General features: G+C 44.7%; 1 protein-coding gene across 1 annotated transcript in view; it reads left to right on the forward strand.

Annotated features, from left to right (window-relative positions):
• The window catches only part of ank2b (ankyrin 2b, neuronal), an 86726-nt gene that overhangs the window by 10796 nt on the left and 60264 nt on the right, over positions 1-15666 (forward strand). Inside the window, 5 exon segments of the mRNA XM_079371637.1 lie at positions 6532-6633; positions 11888-11986; positions 12920-13018; positions 13730-13828; positions 15189-15374. Of these exon segments, the coding sequence (XP_079227763.1) occupies positions 6532-6633; positions 11888-11986; positions 12920-13018; positions 13730-13828; positions 15189-15374 (585 nt within the window).

Raw genomic sequence — 15666 nt, forward strand, 5'->3', positions numbered from 1 at the left:
ACCTCTCCTCTCCCTTTAAAGGCCTGTGTGACATTTTTGTTCTAAAGTGTCCGTGCACAGCAGCATGTGGACTCTGGTGGCTAATTTGCAAGAGATGTGATGACTTTAGCGGCATGCTGTGAGGCTGCTGGGAACATGGGGGGGGGGGGGGGGGGGGGGGGGTGGGGGGGGTCTGCTGCTGAATGTTAATGAGCAGCTTTTTAATAAGTGCAATATTCATAAAATATGTTACCCTGAAAATGTATTTCTTATTGGATGTTTCCCTCCACAATCCTAAAATGATGTAGACTTGCCTCCATAATATAAAAAAAAAAAAAATGCAATAGTAGTGTTGGTGGAGAAGGAGGAGAAGCTGGAGGTGCTGGTGTTAATAGTGGAGGTGGAGGAAGTGATGGTGGCGGCCTGACAGCCTGCAGTGACCCCATGCAGCTGAGCTTCTGTTGTCTGATGGATGAAAGAGAGAGAGAGGATACATATGAAGAGAGAAGTGATACAGCAAACAGAGCTGAACATGAGTCATGCAGTCACATTTGCTTTAGTGCGTAATTTCCATCAATACATCAACGTGTAGTTCCTTTTAGTTCCCCCCTTCCACAGAAGGAACACGTTCGGTTCACTGCTTCTTCAGATGGAAATCTTTGAGTCTGCTCATCATGGTGCTTCAATCCCCAAAAAAAAACAAAAACATATATTGCTACCAAACCACACTTTAAGGTGCATGGCATGCTGATTAGAGCATGAATTACACACAGCGTCGGTCTATTCTGGAGTCGGCTGCATCTTGACCTTTGACCCCACCCCACTGATCTACTGTCGTCAGGTGCTGCTTTAAAGTGATCATTTTACAGTTGAGTGATAGTAACTAACGGCACATCAAGAAGCGAGTTTAAAGATTCATTTCTTACTGTCTTTATTGAAATTATACAAACAGACTTGAGCTCGTATATTTCTTTTCTGGTCTTCTGACTGCTGACAGCTCTGTTACACACCGACACATTCACACCGTGATGGTAGAGGCTGCTGCACAAAGAGTCCTTCAGAAATCATACATTGTAACACATTCACACATCGCTGAAAAAGCAGCTGGAGCATTTCTGGGTTCAGTGTCTTGTCCAAGGACACGTGGGAATCGAACCCCCAACCTTTGAGCTTATGTCTATTCTCTGTCAGATAGAAAGGACGTTTTATTTGCTACATAATGGGCTGTTTATGTGTAGAAGTATAGACTGCTGCATTAGCTATCTGCACCGCTTGATTTATCGCTAATGATCTCATTCATTCATTCGTTCATTACTGATGAACTGTAAGCCGATTGGTCCACAGAGACAGCTCTGATTGGCTGGGAACAGCCCCGAGGCCATTTCCAAGTCTTCTTTGAAGGCTGGATTAAACGTACGCAGGTCATCTGACGTCGATCAGAATATCAATGAAGGGAATGAAAACACAGGGAGCTGGATTTAATGTGTCGACCACAAGGATTGATCCAAAGGCAACGGGATCAACCCAGAAGATCTCCAACCAGTCCAGAAGATCTCCAACCAGTCCAGAAGATCTCCAACCAGTCCAGAAGATCTCCACCAGTCCAAAAGATATCCAACCAGTCCAAAAGATCTCCAACCAGTCCAAAAGATATCCAACCAGTCCAAAAGATATCCAACCAGTCCAAAAGATATCCAACCAGTCCAGAAGATCTCCAACCAGTCCCAAAAGATATCCAACCAGTCCAGAAGATCTCCACCAGTCCAAAAGATATCCAACCAGTCCAAAAGATATCCAACCAGTCCAAAAGATACCAATCAGTCCAAAAGATAGCCAACCAGTCCAAAAGATCTCCAACCAGTCCAAAAGATATCCAACCAGTCAAAAGATATCCAATCAGTCCAAAAGATATCCAACCAGTCCAAAAGATATCCAACCAGTCCAAAAGATATCCATCAGTCCAAAAGATATCCAACCAGTCCAAAAGATCTCCACCAGTCCAAAAGATATCCAACCAGTCCAAAAGATCTCCAACCAGTCCAAAAGATATCCAACCAGTCCAGAAGATATCCAACCAGTCCAGAAGATCTCCAACCAGTCCAGAAGATCTCCAACCAGTCCAGAAGATCTCCAACCAGTCCAGAAGATATCCAACCAGTCCTGCTGGTGTTGCCTGTGGGGAGGAAACCTATTTATAGTCTTATTTTTCTCCATGTTTATTTTTGCAGCTTTAATGGCTATTGGTTGTCTTGATTGAAGTGCTGTCATAATCTTTGAACTGCCGGTGTGTTCGTGGATTAATCCGTGCACGGCAACCTAAAGGAGCTTTTAGTATCAGAAACAAACACACACACACACACACACACACACACACACGGAGCGGGAAGTGCTGTTGCTAGTAAACACAGATCATGTTATTCTGTCCTGACAGCCAGGATCAGAATGTACTCCTTCAATCAGACCAACAAGGACACTTCAATGAGTGTCTTATTCCTGCTCTCATGCTGACGTCTGGCACAAACTGTTGGAAAAGGTTCCCTTTGGAAGACATCACAACAAACTGTGTAGAGATTAAACAGTCGTACCTGATTGTTGTTTCTGGTAGGAATGATGGGAGCAAAGCTCACTCTTTGCTTTCAGACACATTGTCACTTTTCAGAATAGATTTAGTCTGCATTGTTGTAGTACTCTTAATCGGTGTTGAGACCACTTTTTGAAGGGCTTGGCCTTGTCTTGAAAATCAAAAGCACTGTGACTCGGTCTCAGACTGGACGGGCGTCGGATTTTAAATCAAGACCAAGTTAGATTTTTATCCCCTGGTTTGGACCTCTCTGGACTCGGTGTCTTGGTCTTGACTACAACACTATTCGTCTGTGTGAAAGCTTCATTTGTTGTTTTGAAGCATAGACTGTAAATATGAATGTTTGAAGCCTAAGTGAGGTCACCCATCTGTTCCTGCAGGGGGCGCTGGAGTCCCATTTATAGTGATGGCCAATGAGGCTGTAAACATGTTAATGTCTGCTGTAAAAAAACAGGCTTTTTCACAGGATGTGTATGTGACTTCCTGTGGACTGCCTCTAGTGGACACTTCACAAACTGAAGATTTTTCCACACCGGAGGTTGCAGCTTGGTTTGAAGCAGACACTCAGGGTTATCGAGAGTTCAATAATTCTTGTTATGTTTTCTCTCACCATTCCTCCTTTTATGTGTGAAACAACTAAAAAACTTCTCATTCATAAATCAGCATAAGAACTTAATATAACGACATAAACAAAGTATAAGAACTATTGAGAAACTATTTGACATGTGCAGTATTTTGAGTTTGGTCTATGTACCATCTGTTAACATGGAGGAGGCGGGACTAATGACCTTCAATTTAGCCAATCAGTAAGTAGGGGGATTTCCAAATGGTTTGTCTTCACTTTCAGAGAGCTGTCATGACGTCCATCTTTTTGCACACTGTTTGTGTGAGTGAAGCCAAAAAGTGCATTTGCAAACAAGCCACAGAGAAAAGTTAAAATTGTCTGTCAGGCTTGTGGCTTAAGAATGAGTAAATGCCGGATGGGAGACTTAGTGTCAGTCTGTGTGTGTGTGTGTGTGTGTGTGTGTGTGTGTGTGTGTGTGTGTGTGGTGTCTTTTTGTGTAAAAGTGTCTAAAAAGTTAATCCGACATCGGATGGTATGGTGCACTGCTGCGTTAACAGACAGATCAAAAGGAAATAAGTAACACCTTCATGCTTGCTGGGCTGGTTCCACTGACAATGCAGCCTTGTCGTCATGGTTACCTCAAGAAAAGGGGTTGTGCTTTGTCTTTGTGGTAGACGGGAGTGGAGGATGATCTGTGTGTGTGAGTGTGTGTGTGCAGGGGTTAGGGGGGACTGGTCTGCATTATTGATGACGCCTCTCTCTCTCTCTCTCTCTCTCTCTCTCTTTACTTTGTAAATGAATGTTTGATGTAACGTGTCGGCGGAGGAGCTGCTGGGCGGTGCTTCGTCACGCTTGGAAGGTTTGATGGAGTCATGAAGTGACGAGTCTAGACGCCACCTCAAACAGAAGCAGGGACACATATGACCCGGGCAGTGATATGGGAGGGGTTTATTTTTTTACTTAAAGAAGAATTCTGCTTCTTTTCCCTGAAATAGTTCGGGGCCTAAATGACTTATATGGTACAACTGAATGTTTTTAATTACTCCAGAAGATGTCTTTATTATTAGTTATAAGTCAGAGCAATTAGGTTTAAAGGTTTGTCGTTAAGACCCAAATAAGTAAAAACAAAGCGAATGTTTAAAATGTTTAAAACGACCTGTCGTCTTAGAAATGAAGCGAGCGAAGAAGCAGCTTCCTTTATTTTCTTTATAAGTGTATTCCTTGACTTTTTCTCATGATCTGTCACATGGCCTTCATGTAAGTGTGGGCTTTCATCAAACTGTTGTTCCGTCAGAGAGAGAGAGAGAGAGAGAGAGAGAGAGAGAGAGAGAGAGAGAGGGAGAGAGAGAGGGAGAGAGAGAGGGAGAGAGAGAGGGAGAGAGAGAGAGAGAGAGAGAGGGAGAGAGGGAGAGAGGGAGAGGGAGATGGACTGACGAAGCTTCTTAAAAAATAAAAAAAACGGCGAGTTATGAAACTATTTCTGTGGGACGCCGGCCGCAACAATTCGCTCTTTCTCTCCAGCGCTCGGTGTACTGTTCATTCAAAAGACCCACTTTGTCTGCAAATTGTGATGGTCAAAGTGTTACCGTGGCAACCAGGCGGATTTGGTCAAGGTCTCGCACAGTGTGTGACTGTAAGGATGTGATCAGACGGGCTTTATGACGACACGGTTAGAAAACAAAGCTAACGCTGTCAGAACATGTGTGATGCTGGAGGAACCAGGGTCCCAGGTCCCCCCCAGGTCCCCCCCCCCCAACACCTGTCTGACCTGCTCAAACAGTTCACTCCAGGTTGGCACTCTCAGGTCTACTGACACAAACCTGAAGACCTAAATTGGAATGGCCACACTTTGCACATGTTTAAAAAAATGTGTGTGTGTGTGTGTGTGTGTGTGTGTGTGTCCTGATGTGAAGGCTCCTTTGGTCCTGTGCTTTGTAAAGGATATATTCAGTTCCTGACACGGGACAGAAAATGATCCGTGTCATTTTTTCCTGCGTTGACGCGTGTGAGCACCATGAAGCCCCACGGTGACTTTAACTGTTCTCTGATCCGTGTAAACTTGTAGTTTGTCGACGCGCTGCCAGCGTTTGTCGCCCTTTAGAGCTGTGACTCCACTTCGTCGGGTTCAAGGAATCAGAAGTTAAAGTGCGACAGGAGAACTCGAACAGAACAGAGTGAACGATGTTCTCCGCACGCGAGAGAGAAGCTTTAGCTTAGCTTAGCACAAAGACTGGAAACAAGTTGAAACTGTTAGCCTTGTCCAATGAAACCTGAAGTTATTGTTCCAATCTCTTGTTACAATAAGTGAAGAAGGATGTCCAAGCTGTCCTGGGCCTCCTGTTATTGTGTGTGCTCATTTTGTCCAAACATAAATACACTGTACGTCTGGAGCCCAATCAAAGGATTCATGAATCTCAGCTTCTTTCCTCCTTCATCTAAAGTTATGTTTGCGTGTTGACTATTTATCACATGAACAACAAAAGAAGAGGCACTACACAGATCTAAGCTCAGGGATTCCTCACCTTAGATATGTTTTGACCAAACATGAAAACAAGTGCTGACCTTGGAGTTGCAGAAACTCCAGCAGCAGAGAGTCTGAGTGATGCAGTGCAGTCCTCTGCAGCAGCAGCAGCAGCTGACTGCAGGTCATCCTGAAACATCACACCTGCACTGTTTGTCCGTGCCTGAAGGAGACGGCAGTGCCGCAGAGTCCCTGCTCAGTTACACATCATCAGTTCGTCTGGTCTCTGCAGGCAGGCTGCAAGCTGCCTCTAATATCTGTCAACACTGAAAGAGCTTACTCACTAAGATTTAAGGCAAACTGTGACCTTGACGCTAATGTTGAACCTTCCATCGACTTAAAAACAAGCAGCTGCTAAAGTGTCGACAAGCAGGACTGAAATTCTCCAGCATTATGATGTGGTGCTACAGTGTGTGTATCCGACCTTTGACCTCCCTGTGGATGGAGTAGCTCAGCTTGAATGCAGTAAAAATAAGAGCGTGTTTTTTTTTCTCTCTGCAGGACAAGCAGAGTGCTGGGAGCTCTGAACACGTTGTGAGCGAGCCAGGATTTCACTTTAGTGAAGAGGGGAAAAAAACTGCTGAATCATTGCGCCTCCTTACCGCTCTGGTCTGCTTCCAAATGCAGCTCAGTCAGCATCCAAAAAAACAAAACAAACAGGGGACAAAGCTCGGACACACACATTATCACGCTTCAAAGAACCAAAAACAAGTCTTTTTATCGCTGCACAATTACTGCAGATGATGATTTACTGTGTCGTTCAAATTGCTCCTTTAAACACAAACATGTCTGCAAAAAGCTCCAGCCACTGACGGTCATGTTCACGTTTGTCGTGTTGCAGCTGTGTTGTTTTTTAAAACTGTGCTTCTTCTTTGTCTCTTGCAGTCGGACAGTAACACCAGTTTCCTGCGAGCAGCGCGGGCAGGAAACATAGACAAGGTTTTGGAATATCTGAAAGGAGGAGTGGACATCAGCACCTGCAATCAGGTAAGAGACGGAAAAACGTGAACGACTGTTTCATCTGTCGCACTCTTTACGGCTGCACAAGATGACAAACTACACTTTGTCCGGGGTTTACAAGAGAAAACATCCAAAACAATGCAGCAAGACAAACTGAGAAAGGACAACATCCAGCAGTCTGTTGGTCTTGTTCAGATTATTTGTAGTCCTGTAAAGTCCAGAATATAAATCTCACCTGTATACAAGACGCAGTCTGTGTTTGGGGTCTCCCAGGTTCCATTTCAGGGACCTATCGTGTTGATTTGCTGTTTAGCGCCCTCTGCAGACTCACCCCGGGATTACACCGACATACCTTTACCTCATGATCTGAAACCGGGCCCGTGTTTAGTTTGGGCGTCCAGCACTGGAACGCTACATGTGAGTTTTGCATCAGCACATCAGGTCTTCTTTAACTCACAGCTGTCTTTACTGAGTTGCGTAACATCCACAGGATTATTCCACCAGGTGCTAACACGCTCCTGTTGTCCGTCTCTAATCTCCACTTTTACCGTGAATGTGAGCTCTTCATTCCTGCAGGGGAGGGGACTGTGTTAGATCTTTATTTAGGCCTCATCATTATCTAGTCTCCTCTAACACTCGTTAGCATTCCAGCCATGAATGTGGGAGGGGGGAGGGGGGAGGGGGGGGTGCAGTGAAACCTGATAGGAGGTAAACAGTCCCGGCATGGTTACCGTCATGACGACCGTCCTGCTGAACAGGAGTCACATGGAGTGGACATGCACGGTGTGCTGAGGACTCGGCGGCAGTGAGCGGACACTTGTTATCAGCTGTTGTGGACGGAGAGACGTCGTCATCAGTCAGCGGAGGATGCAGGATTTTAAACACACATCGCCATGTTGCTGTTTTTAACTCAAAGCAACACCGTGCAACTCGTCCACCTTCATACGGGAGGTTTAACCCTTTATAGGGCACATTTCTACAAACGTTACATATGGCTGCACGTCTGCACCTCAGTGAGGTCGAGAAGCATGTGATCCTCACTCAGCCAATCAGAAGAGATCACCCTATGTCACTCATCCTGCTATTGTGGCATTTGAACCAAATATGTCAACGTTTATTACACTTCATGTTTCAACAGAAATAAAGTTCGGTTTTGTCCCTGAATGACACGATGAGCTTGATTTTTTTGAATTTCAAAGTATTTCAATGAGCGCCCTGTAAAGGGTTAAAGGTCCATTTGGTCCACAGCGATGTCTGATTGGCTGATTAGTGAACTATGTAACTGCACCAGCTCATGGATATGATGATGACAGTGGAATACACACATATTCTCTTACTGCACACACACACACACATCTTTCAGTAGTTTTACTGTTTCTTGTCGACGTTGTTGCTTCTCACGCCGTCGTTGTCAGATCGTCACGCTGTCTTAGATTTATTGCTTTTGCAGTTGGACTCAGTGTCAATGTCCTACAAACTGTCCCTTCATCCCTGAGAGACTGGTGTAGTTGATTTTGGAGTGTATAATGAGTCACACCTTGACATGTATGCAAACTCGTGATGTACGATGTCAGAGTTAACTGAGGTGATGAATGAAGATTACCAGTGTTGTTGTGGGTGAAGTGCAGTAAGGAGAACCATTACACTGAACTGGGCCCTCTGGACAGGTGGTTATTGATGTTTGAACCTGGAAACACACACACACACACACACACACACACACACACACACACACACACACTCACCTTGTCAGAGAATGTCAGTCAGAGCTGAACTACTGTGATGGACTTTGATTGGTCCAATCAGAGTGTCTCATCCTCATCATCTGTTTTCCTGCATGCAACTGAAAAATGACTGGATGATACTGCTTGAACCTCATGCATCATTTTCTATTTGAGTCGCAGTACATTCAGATCTGGAACAGCTAAATTAAAGCTGCAGTTAAACATACTCAAATAATACTTCACACCTCGAGTATTGTTCATGTAAACACATCATGTCAGTGTTTCCTGCAGGAGCGGGCTCAGGGGCGGCAGGCTGTGATATCAAGTGTTTGGTTTAATTTACAGAGACATTCTTTGTCTTGTATAAGCAGCACACACACACACACACACACACACACACACACACACACACACACACACACACACACACACACACACATCAAAACTGGGCTCAAAGTTTCCACCAACCTGTCTCCAACTGAATGACTCTATAACCTCTGGAACTGTAAACATACATGTTTGAGATGGTTATATCCAATATCCATTAATTACTATAAAAATCCAGAGTTTTCTCTTCTCCCTCTGATGTGAAGCTTCCCAGAGGGATGATGTTGCTCCATCATCCTTGATGACATGCAGGACGCTGGTCCATTAGGACGGACAAAGTTTACTTCATTCAGTGGAGAAGATTTTATTCAGCAGCTTGTTGATAATTCTCCTCATTTCCCTGAAAAGTGAGACACTAATGGGCTTCAGTGTTTTTCTCTGCCCTGATGTTCATTATTACTGGATCACATAATAACAGCACTGGGGAGCTGGTGTGCTCTCTGATTGGTCATAACCGCCTCGCTCCCCTGAGACGCCGCCGACTCTGCTGCGTTCGATTCTCTCTGCATCACATTTGCTTTAAAATGGGAAATTCAAGGGAAGGATTTGGGGAAGGTGATGATAATTGGCGGCTGTGGCTCAGTGGTAGAGTCGACTCCAAATATCCTTTAAAGGTTGTTTTTTTATTATTATGTTTGTTTATTTACAGGATGGTGGACAGAGTCAGAAGTCAGGGAGAGAGAGAGGGAGTTGGCCAAATGGTTAAACGCCGGAGGGTGGCGTTTAGTTTTCACAGAGCGAGATCAGTTTGGATGTCCTTGTTAGAATTGTTTTGGCTTTTCTTCTGTCTCTATTTTTATTTTATTATCTGGCTCGTGAATAAGGGAGACGTCCCAACCTTCAAATCTTGGATTAGATAATCACTTTCACATGATGGAGACAACATCGGACCTTTGAAAGACAGAAAATGTATGTTTTTGGTCTACTATTATTATTAATCAGTCTAAGGTCTATAAACACACAGAGAGTCGTCGTCACTCAGCCTGAGATGAGCCCGAAGAAGAGTTTATTATTTTGTACTGTCGGCCTTTAATGAGGCCTGAACTGATCCAAAAACAGCAGAACTCAGCTGGACTGCATATTCAGCTCTGCTACCAAACAGATGCCTCCTTCCAGCTGCAGCTAACCTCAGGGCCCTACACACACACACACACACACACACACACACACACACACACACTGGAGAACAGTCAGATTATTTTTAGGAAGAGCCCTCTGGCTCTGTGGGATCCCACAGGGAGCCTCTGTAGGGACCCCAGGAGTCCGGTGCAGGGTGGGCAGTCACGGAGGAAATGGCTTATCGACTCAGCGGCTCTTTTTAAACCGCATTGTGAAGCTGGCGCTGCTGAAAGGGTTATTGAATCTGAGCTGGGTCATCTGGAAGAGGAGAGGATGAAGCTAACCTCAAATTAACCTCCATCCCTCTGCTGCAAACTTTAAAGGACGGGTGCTTAAAAACACTCAAACATAAGCCGGACCAGAGAACCGACAGACGAACAAAGAGACGAGACTGCGGGTGTTGCATGTTCAGCTGGACCTGTATGAAAACATCTTGGAGTGTGCATGACTTTTGTTCCATAAAATGCAGCTTGAAGGCCTTCGCACACTAAGTGTATTTTAGCTCCGTAATCCCCAAAAAAAAAAAAAAATCTGGATGCGTTTGTTTTCTCTATTCACTCCAAATTCACTGTATGAGACAAAATGAGTCTCTTTAGTCATCCTGCAGATGAAGATGAAGATGATTTTTTTCATTCTTTCACTCCTTGAGAAACAAAGGGGGTGAGGTCCATCCACATGAGACCGAGACCAGGGCGAGGAAAGTTTCACCTGTCAATCAAACAGAGACTCATCTGTGGATGAGGAGCTGCAGAGTTCTCTCAGTCGCTTCCAGGTGCACTTCAGGATGTCAGCGGTCCTCTCTATACTGTAACCAAATTACAGACACACACACACACACACACACACACACACACACACACACACGGACGGCGAATGATGGAAAGAAAGAATGATGGACAAAAGTTTTGGAGTCCATGTGCAAACATGAATAATATAAAATAAGACCATATTTATTTTTGTAATTAGCCCTTATTCCTTTAAATGCATTAGTATGCTCAGGGCTACTGGTTTCCATGACAACTAAATTCATGATAATACGGTGAATGTTTTTATTTTGTTTTGTCCCAAAGAAGTCAAAAACTAAAGGCAGGCTCGACCTCACATGCAAGCTAGCAGGCTACTTTTACATGTTAGACATAATGACTGAAAGCAGGCGATAACATGGCCAATAGATTACTGTTAGATTCTCCTATCAGTCCATCAATTTAAGTTTCAGTCAGACAATCATAAGCTTTGGTATTTGGGGCCTTTAAGTGTCTTCCAGCAGTCGAGCGCACTGATCGTGGCTCCTCAAAGATTAAAGAAGAGCTCACCATCCTGAGCTGTGCGACTCACTTCACGGTAAACAAACCAGAGTCACATCCAGGGACACGCCCACTCTGCATTAACAGCTCATATCCTCAGGTCACATGATCATCACCGCATGTCCTGCGTTGTGACCCCTGCTCATGCACACGTCATATAGCCGCAGCGTTTCAGCGTCTCCTCTCGGCGCCTACAGTCCGTTTGAGTCCGCTCGGTTGTCTCTGTGTTTTGGAGACACCTCTCGTATGATCAAACCGGTCACACCTCCTCCTCCCTGCCAACTGAGCAGCACACGACGCCCAACAGTCCACAGCAGATATTTATAGAGGACGCACAGGATTTAGAAAGTAAACAAGAATCCTCCATTTTCACGTGTTGTCTTTGAGATCACCCGTCGGGTCTAACCACGTAGATATTTGAATCATACGGATGTTAAAACTCCTTGGATTGTAAAATAAGAGGAGGTTTCTTGACCTGCACACACACACACACACACACACACACACACTCACAATTACAGTTATTTATACCTCCATCCTCAGGACTGGCTCTGCTCCAGAACATGGCCCAACTTCTTAACATGACTGAGAGAGCGAGCGGTGATATTTCAGTCTCCAGGTTTCAGAGTGAAGGCGGCTCCAGTCACTGATGGACGATGAGCTGATCTCTGGGTTCCTTTCTGCTTGATTTTTAGATTGTCAGACTTTTTAATGACCTCGCTTGTTTTTGTCTCCCCGCCCCCCCAGAATGGACTCAATGCTCTTCACCTGGCAGCAAAGGAGGGTCACCTGGACCTGGTCCAGGAGCTGCTGGATAGAGGGGCAGCGGTGGATTCAGCTACAAAGGTACGTAACCTCGGCAGGAAACCCGTCTGTTGAACCTCTGCACCGCTCACAACATTTGCTGTAATAAGTGTTTTTTTTTTAATTGTAAATAAAGTCAATTTAAAAAGGTTATATTTTAATGTGATGCTCTATCACTGAGATGTTTGCTACTCTTGACCATGCACTCCTTATTTTCGTCTGTATGAAAATGACTCTGATATTATATTCCGATAGAATTCCAATAGTTGAGTAAAGGGGAATTTGTCCAAGGCTAACGCTTACAATGCTAACAATCCCACAATGCATTGCAGCCTGATTGCAGCTTGTATATTTTCACAGATGTCTGGACTATTTCTATTGTTTTTTTTCTTCAGCGTTAAGGAAGAAGAGAGGATAGAAATCAGGGAGAGAGAGAGAGAGAGGGAGACGACACGCAGGAAAGGATTCACATGTCGGATTCAAACCGCTTGTTTTTTTCCACAATAATAAAGTTTAAGTTTGACATCAGTCGGGAAAGAAACAGACGATAATAAGGAGAGGGTGTTGCACGACTAGAAAGTGATATCTGGATAGTAGACTAGTAAACAGGGGGGGGGGGGGGGGGGGGCTGACAGCGGTCCAGATGAATCACTGATCAAGTTTCTTGGGGCGCAGTTTAAGTCACACGCTTGTTGTACAGAGGCTGTAGTCCTTATCACAGTAATGCTGGGCCACACACACAAACACACACACACACACACACACACACACACACACACCCACACACACACACTCCTCCTGTCTTTATCTTTGTGATGTTATAAATGAAGAGCACAAATTTGATTTCAGAGACCTGCAGGTATCATCAGTGAATGGGATGGCGGCACGTTGAGCTCTTCTTAAACGAAGTGTTTGCATCTTTTTTTTTTTCTGTTATTTTCTGAAGGAATGTTTCTGTGTTTTCTCCTCCTGCAGAAAGGAAACACAGCTCTTCACATCGCCTCGCTCGCCGGTCAGGCTGAGGTGGTGAAGACCCTGGTGAAACGAGGAGCTGACATCAACGCACAGTCCCAGGTGAGTCACTGATTTCATCCTTTGAATCAGCTGATTCTAATGGCGTTCGTTTGCTCTGGTCTGAATCATGGAGCGACCTTTTTCATTGTTCTATCATTACATCAAGTTTGTGACTGTGTTCACACGGGGACTTTCACAAGCAGACCAAAATGTGTGATGTGTGAGGAAAAAGCTCTCTGATTGGTCTGAATTTCCTGCTGGAAAGTAACCAAAGACGAGTCGAGCCCTGATTGGCTGTGGCTGCTCCAAAGATCAATTCCAAATTCAATATTAACAGAAAACTGCACGGATTGATTTCCACTCTGGACGTCGGTTTCCAAATTGTATGACGCCAGTCAGTTTGAAAATGAGGCTGAACTGCAGCTCAGATCTGCTGAACCAGAACCTTCTCTTCCATCCAAACTGTTTCTGGAGACCCATCAGGTCTGCCTGGGACCTTTAAGAGCCCGGGCTGGTTTCTTCCAGCAGTTTGATCGGATCAAAGTTGGCTCGTTGTTTTTCATACAAACAAACCTCAACACAGTCTGGGAAAACAAAGCGGACCGACGTCCACGTTTCAAGCCGTCTCCGTACGGTGGTTTTTGTGCGCCCGATGGTTTGATTGACAGCTTTCACACCAAGCAAAACCAACCTGGTTACATCGTATGAGACGGCAGAGACTGTTCCTGGCTGTGTCTACGTTTATCCGTACCTTCTGGTGTTTTCCTGCAGAATGGCTTCACTCCTCTGTACATGGCGGCTCAGGAGAATCACATGGATGTGGTGCGATACCTGCTTGAGAATGGAGGAAACCAGAGCACGGCTACAGAGGTGAGTCGACCCTTCACTGCTTCATAAATACACTATTCAGTGATGTACATTTCACTGGTAGGTGTGAAGGACCATCTCCTGATAAAGGACACCTTGGTATTGGATGGCTCGGACCATGATCCAATATTTTATGTTTCCATTAGCTATGCATTCGATATGTAAGGTTTTCACAAGAGATATTTCAGTTTTCTTGGTAACACCTGATAGTTTGACTTATATTAAAAACAACGATGCATAGGTTATTTACTGCTCTGATCTCACATACCACATATAACCATGAATTTTTCTAAATAGAAGAAGCTGCTTAGCAGATTTTAATAGTGAGGAATAAATGGACTTCCCTCAGCCAATCATAATCAAGCTTTCACCCAGACCAAAGGACAGCTGAAGATGGAAATGACAGTGTCTCTTTATAAATCAAACAAGGTGACAAATCTGTGATTTGACGAAGGCCATGATTAATCAGGACATCGCCAAAGGGACGGAAATGTGTCCTCGGGGGAAACATGAATATCTGCACCAAATTTCAGCCAATCCAGGAGGTGTCAGGAAATGACATCATGTGTGATTAATGTCAGCATCGTGGTGGTGATAGTAAACATGATGTGGGGCCTCCAAAGCCATTAGGACGCATCACCTGGGAATCAACATGTCTGGAAAATATTTCAGAGCGATACATGGTGTGTAAGTGGGAAGTATATTTGAAATGGGTTTACTGTCTGTGGGGAAGCAACATGATTAGTGACCCTCACTGTTTGTCCCACGACAAACAGCAGCACAGGCCGACTTCAGGTTATTTGTGTGAGCAGAGCGGAGCCCAAAACCACTCAATATATAAACACTAAAGCTCTCTGAACCTGGAAAACAAAGTAAACCAATAAGAACGTCCTTCTGTTGTCGACTGAACAGCAGATGAAGAAGTGCTTCAATTTACAAACTATCAAAATCAGACGATCTTTCTCTGAAACAAACATATTAGTGCAGAGTAATCTGCATCAAGAACTGTCCCAACATGATACCAAAAGCTGCTGGAGCTTTACGTGTCACGTCGGGATGTGACCGGCGAAGGAATGAGGAGGCAGCAGCAGCTGAGATTTTAAAAGCTGTCTTGTGATTACTCGACCAATCCAGTTGCAGGAATTTGCGTCTGCTCCCTCCTGTCAGCAGCAGCTTCTGCATCGCCACCTGATCCACCTCGCACACACCCCATCAGGACATAAATGACCCGGGGTCATAAGAAAGCCATTACGATAGAGTAACTGGGTACTGACAGTAGACACTTAGGACAACACGTGCAGGGACTTATCAGTAAAGAGAAACCTTTTATTCACTTCTTCTCCTCTTCTTCTTGGCTCGCTAGGATGGCTTCACCCCTCTGGCCATCGCCCTCCAGCAGGGCCACAACCAGGTGGTGTCTGTGCTACTTGAGAACGACACTAAAGGAAAAGTCCGGCTTCCTGCTCTGCACATCGCAGCACGCAAGGACGACACCAAGTCAGCCGCCCTGCTGCTTCAGAACGACCACAACGCTGATGTCCAGTCGAAGGTACGGGAGTGAGACTGTCCGAGTCAGAGGGGCCGTTTAAAGCATGTGTGGTGTGAGCTACTGTTGCTGCTACATGTCTGTACTGTGGTTATTATGGCCTTTGATGAAGTCAGTGAATTATACGAGCGTCTGGTGGTATTTGAGGTAAAGAATGCAAAAAATAAAGTTCAAGATAAAGCAACCTTATTCTGGGATTCAGCCATTGATTTATAGTCATTGGATGGTTTGACCTGGTTTACATCTGCGGTTAAATCTACATCTGGGAATTAGTAATCTGCTCTCATTACATCTG

Source organism: Symphodus melops, assembly GCF_947650265.1.
Source record: "Symphodus melops genome assembly, chromosome: 20".
In the NCBI taxonomy this organism is placed as follows: Eukaryota; Metazoa; Chordata; class Actinopteri; order Labriformes; family Labridae; genus Symphodus; species Symphodus melops.